Here is a 6,109-nt window from a genome sequence, read left to right on the forward strand (position 1 = left end):
AAAATGTGACACAGTTTCACCCAAATCACTGATAACATTGTGTTTTTATCCAGTAACCAGTGAATTTTCACTCTGTGTTGCTAAAAGTTGAAGATTGATTGACGAGGGGATTATAGTATTGGTTGAAAGTGGTTGGTTCATGCTTACGTAAGCGTGCGTCATATTTTGTTTTACCCGAAGAAAAAAATAATTTAGAAGATAAAAATACAGAGAAATTGAGTTTTTTTCTTTGCATTTTTTTCATTACATCTGGACTTTAAAACATTTTCATCTTCACCTTCAATCAGCCAACTTGTTTCCTTTCCAGAGTTGACTGATGACAACATACAGGACGACATCAGCTGCGTGTTGAAGATCTTCACCTATCTTGTGTAAGTTCATTCAACATTTATTGTATGTGATGATTTATGTTGACTTTATCGTTGTTTTGTCCACAACCCAAATATATTCAGTTCACTGTCATATAAGAACTGAAGAACTAAAGAAAAGAAATATTAACTTTTGAGAAATATGAGAATTTGGATACGACGACTTAAAACAACTCACTAACAAAGACCATGCCAGTGAACGTACAGAATTAGAAAGGTTTATTGCACATCATAGTAGATGTGAACCAATGTGTTGTACTGTAGGAGGGATGAATGGATTGGGAAAGGGTTGAGGGATGAAGGGATGGAAGAAAAATGGGTTCATGGACAGGTGGATGAACGGATGGATGGATGGAGTTCTCCAACTCTGATTGAGGGAACCGACTTTTCTTTTCTCTTCTCGAGAGCCCCGGTGGTTCCAGTGGATAAGAGAGAGGGGAAGAAAAAGAAAGGGTTTGGGGGGTAGGGATGTGGAATTCAAGAAGGGAGTGAAGGTTTTGACTGGAAATGAGACCGGTGCAAGGCGTGGTCTTTGTTCCCAAACCTAGTTATAAAACTTCATTTATCAGAATAGTTAGTGAATAATTTAAGGGTTGACAAGTAATCGATTGCAGCTCTAAAGTCTGACAGACTGAGAGAGAGTTTGTTTGCCCTGAGTGGTTCAAATATTTATTTATTCTGAATATTTTCACAGTGACAACGGTTTCGGAGCGCCCCACTTCAAGGCGTTAACACAAATGTAAGTTATATCTCTCTCTGTCTTTGAAAATGGAGTCTTTAAGTTGCATGTGCTGCTTTTTGGTAATCAGCTTTTAAAATGAAATGAATGATGAACAATCCAATATTGACTAATAATTAAAATAAAACAACAACAACATTTGAACGCCTCATTTTGATCTCTTCTGGTCGTTTGCAGGATCAGGCTCATCTACCAGGAAGAGTGCAGGGATGTAAACACCTCTGACTACTTCGCCGATTGCACACTGGAAGGAAGTGCATACTGATTTATCACTATAATAAAGTGAAGCATGTTGCACTTGCGAGTTGAGTTTTTGTGTCTATAATCCAAATTTTTTATCTGCCCTGCAGCATTGTGAGGGAAAAAAACGTCAATAAAGATGATTGAAAGGCTTTAAATGTTTAATGTTTGAATGTATGGTTGAGTCAGCAGGGCCTCGCTATACCTTTGGAGTCGTGTCTTTAAAGTTGGGGAAAAAAACTGAACCGCTTCAAGAACCAAAGATAAATAATTGTCTCATTCTCAGGTAACAAAAACAGATTTTACACTAATCAAAACTTACCTATGAATATTATATTACACTTCTATCAAGAGATCTTCCTAAATGTTACACACTGGACCTTTAAATGATGATAAAATGCTACACGCGACTCCTTTAAAACTGCATTTATTGATTTTTGGAAGAAGAACTCCAAAACAAGCCAACACACAAACAATTGCCTGTTTTACACATCCAGCAGACAGATACAGAGCAACATTATCATCCTATTGCGAGTTTGTGTTTGTGTCCCCCTGATGAGTCCAGCATTGACTCGTCTTTAGCTCTTTGGCTCTTTAGCTGCTAGATGTTCCACTTTCTTCGCCGGCTAGTCTCTTAACTGTGGCTGTTTGTGTTTCATAAAGTTTACCAGAGAGTGGTTGATGAAAACAGCTGAAGTGAGCTTGATGAGAGCACTGAACCATACAGGAAGTGTACTGTAAAACCAAAACTATGAGCTAAAAGAGGCTAAAAAGCTGCAGAGTTGAGTGGCAATTACATAAGTATAATTTACAGACAACAACGTTATAAAAACAGCAAATATTGGACTGATAATGTCTATTTACACTGCAGCATTAATGCTTTATCACACGTAACGGCCACTGGATTTGAGCTCCGGACACAGCTTGGCCTCCAGATCTTCTATCTTAATCGACTCCGTGTCTTTGGAGCTGGAGAGGCTGGCGGCCCGGGTGATCTTGGTGAGCGTTTCCTCGTAGGGCGGGGGCAGGTAGACCATGACGAAGACCCCGTCCGATCCATCAGAGCTGGTGCTGGTGTGGCGCTCTGCGTTCCTGGTGAGGGAGGAGAGGAACTCGGCACTGCTCTCTGCGTCCTGGAGGTCCAGAGCGATGATGCTGGCCAGGCTCAGTTTGCTGCGGGAACACCGGCGGTAGATCAAACCGACCAGGAGAGCCAGCAGGAGGACGGAGACGACCGGGAGGACAACGTAGACCACCAGCTCCGACTTCCTGTCCTCTCCCAGCTCCAACTCATTCCAGTTGTAGCCCTGGAAAACGACAAGGGAGACTTCATTTAATAAGATCAAGTTCTTTGCTGACAACAGATGAAACTTCATCCCTGATGGTCTAAGGCTTCCTGAATCAGGGACACATTTTAAATCACTTTTGAAACATTTCTAAGAGCCTTTTTATTTATTCGAGCGCGCTGTTTAATGTCTCGTATTATATTAGGGTTATTGTTCTTATCATGTATTAGAAATGGCTATTTTATTCAATTAATCTGTAGCTTTTAACTGTTTAAATTATTTGCCCCAGCTGCTTCCAGTTATGTAAGGTGCAATGATAATGTGCTGTATAAATAAAGTTTATTTATTAACAGAGTTTTTAGGAGGGATTATCAACTGGATCCAGAAATCCCAACTGTGAGTCAGTTGTCGTTTTATTGGGAATTTGCATCTCTATGGTCAGAGATGGGAGAAGTATTCAGATCTTTAATCTTTACAGTGTAAGAATACTGTTACAAGTAAAAGTATTCCATTTAAAACCATACTTGAGTAAAGGTACAAAAGTATTAGCATCAAAACATACTTAAACTACCAAAAGTAAAAGAACTCATCAAGCAGAATGGCCCCTTTCTGAATCATACAGCTATATTGGATTATATAAATTATCATCGGGCTTGGGGAGTAACATATTAAATATAACTGAGTTAAAGTCAGGATACAAAAACAAGGTTACTGTAATCCATTACAGTTACAGAAAAAAAAACTTAATCAGATTACAGTTCTTGTCTTTATTTGCATATTTGGTGTTGAGCTAATGGTTCTTAAACTTTTTATTTCCTTTACAACAGCTTCTAATCTACAGCAATGCATCAAATTCTATAAGATTATCATAACATATCTCAACCCGTAAAGGAATAGAGAACAAAAATATATTCCAGCCTATAGCAGGAGAGGACTGACACTGATTTATTACATTAAAAACAAAACAAAAAGGAGCAAAAAACTACGAGTTTTGCACATTGCTTCATCAGATGTGTGTTTAATTGAACAGTTTGAACCCAGAAGTGAAGCACAGCCAAAGACATTCTTTATCAAGTAGCTTTAGTAATTTTAAGTGACACTGACTTTTGAGTTTTATTTCTTTGTTTAGAAAAAAGTAGTAAAAAAAGTTAAAATAACTGCATACTGTGAAAACAAAAAATACCCAGTAAATATTACTACTTAATATTACTGGTAAAAGCTGCTTAATCAAGAATCTTTTTGAACTTTTCATGGAGACTCGTGGTTTCCACTAGACAGGAAAGGCATGAAAATTGTAATCTTTAACTAAAGCTGTTTGAAAAGTACAATATTTACCTCTGAGATGTAGTGAAGTTACATAAAATACAAATAAATTTAAGTACAGCGATAAATAAAAGACTCCTTTAATTTTCCTTTAATTAAAGGTTAATTTCAACCTTTTCAAGATTTTAATATCACACATTCAGCTGTGAGAGCATGAGATCGCTATGGAGACAGTTCATCATTCATCAGGTTGCATCAGTGATTTACAACGAATGCCTAAAACATAATTCTCTCCCATTTCATTCTGCTTTTTATCGCAGATNNTTAAAATGAATGTGCTGCAGATCCAGAGTGAGAATGAGCAGCTGTGACTCTGCCGCTGCTTATTGTGCATTACAAGTGTGTGTTTGATCCAGACAAGAAGGGTGATCCTGCACCCCTTCCAGCTGTGAGAGGACATGTGGCGGTGCTGCTTACATCCACTCAGAGTGTCCCAGATTCCCCCTGCCTCAGTTTTTCTAGCAATTAGTTAATGCTGCCTGGATGAACCAGCAGCACCCTGCAGACTCTGGTCCCCTGCAGCTTTTAATTCTCAATTCGTCTGAGTGTGACTCATCTGCCCTCAGCACAAAGTGTGACTATCCCCAAAAAGTCTGAGACTTTATGAAGCTTAAAGGAGGAAACACAGACAGAAATACCGAGTCCATTTCTCAAGCCTGCTACATTTTACTTTTGGTTTTAGCATTGAGCATTTTTCTCTAATAACTCATAATGTGGCACAATTAAAAAACAGACAATGAACAGTTTTCCTTTGTGCAGTTACAAGAAACTAGAGGCCGATTTAAGTTGATAAATAAAGAAAATATAGAAAAAATAATGCAATAGTATATAAATCTTTAGACTCCAAAATAAAACGAAATAAGAGCAGCTTCATAAATGTGTATTAGGAACATGTGCTAAATGTATCTTTCTGTTATTAATTTGTAATCAATTTGTAATTATTTTATTTTGTAATGTATTTATATATTTACTAATTTATTTAAGATTTATCTGTTTATTATCTACTGAAGCTCAACCCTCTCACAAAAAAATTTTCCACATACCACACAGCCTTTGTAGCCTAATGTCTGAATAACATTGTTGTTTTATTCTAATACACTTCTCGTCTATTTCATCTATACTCGTCTGTACAATTCACCAAAAGTTAACATTAACTGTTAAACTATTCACCTGTAGTGTCTGGACTTAACAGGAAAACATGTAAACAACACAAAGCACAAACATTAAGAAAAACAGCATTAAAAACTTCACCTTTGACTACGTTCCCTCTTTTAAAAACGGTCCTAACTTCAAATGATCCCAGTTAAAATCCATCTTAAAATGTAAAAGTTGGACACTGACAGCAGTATTTTAAATACGCGTCATGGTTGAGCATTACTTTAGGTTGTTTTCGAGACACCAAACTCTCAGATATCAGATATTTGAGGCTGAATTCTGGCAGAATGTGTCTAAATGATGCAGAAGACAAGTTGACTATTTCCATTTGATTTAAGGCTGCAACTGAGAGTGTTTAAACTTTAGCTTCAATGAATCCCTGAAACAAGCATAATTACACTGTGAAGGTGAAAGGGACATGAACTCACAAACACACCTGCTTGTCCTGTGTCGAAGGTGATCCTGTCACCCAGTCGTAGGACCCTCTGCCTGCTGGTCCAAACCTCATCCAGCTGCTCTCCAGTAGCACCCGCATGATGCTGAAGGGATGGACGGATGGACAAATGTGTGTTTGTAGAGTAAATAGATGGTGATCAACTAAAGGATCCAGTTGTTGTTGGCCACAGTGGTGTAAACAGAGCAGAGAACAAGGGAGGGGATGGTCGTTGGTCACGGGAGGGGGGAGGATGGGGAGGGAGGTTGTTGAGAGTTGAGGGTGATTTGGTGCCCAGAGGTGGTTGCCTGATGGGAGGGGCCACGAGTTAAGCAGCTGCTCACATGCTGACACATGCAGCAGAGCAACAGGATTCAGGCCAATGATGGGGATTTAGAGCCATGCAGCTGCCCTATATCATACAGTGTGTGTTAGTGTGTGTTAGTGTGTGTGTTAGTGTGTGTGTGTGTGTGTGTGTGTGTGTGTGTGTTAGTGTGTGTGTATGTGTGTGTGTGTGTGTGTGGAGGGTTTTCTCTCTCTGTAGCCCCTGATGAAGCAAATTTCG

The 6,109-nt window shown here is 38.7% G+C and overlaps 1 protein-coding gene and 1 long non-coding RNA gene across 2 annotated transcripts; one reads left to right on the plus strand and one right to left on the minus strand.

Moving 5' to 3' along the window:
• The first annotated feature begins 285 nt into the window (after nt 1-285).
• Nucleotides 286-1,446, plus strand: LOC118327492. Its single transcript, XR_004796697.1, has 3 exons — nt 286-371; nt 1,063-1,107; nt 1,285-1,446. It is a non-coding gene; the product is annotated as an uncharacterized LOC118327492 (long non-coding RNA).
• Nucleotides 1,447-2,231: 785 nt separating this feature from the next.
• LOC118326947 (small integral membrane protein 28-like) lies at nt 2,232-5,646 on the minus strand. Its single transcript, XM_035660112.1, has 2 exons — nt 5,548-5,646; nt 2,232-2,654 (listed from the first exon to the last, which is right to left on the minus strand). The coding sequence occupies exons 1-2, from the start codon at nt 5,644-5,646 to the stop codon at nt 2,232-2,234; spliced, it is 522 nt and encodes a 173-aa protein (XP_035516005.1).
• Between the last annotated feature and the right edge of the window lie 463 nt (nt 5,647-6,109).

The sequence above is a fragment of the Morone saxatilis genome, unplaced genomic scaffold (genome assembly GCF_004916995.1).
Source record: "Morone saxatilis isolate NCDOM2014 unplaced genomic scaffold, NCSU_SB_2.0 Contig17, whole genome shotgun sequence".
Lineage (NCBI taxonomy): Eukaryota > Metazoa > Chordata > Actinopteri > Moronidae > Morone > Morone saxatilis.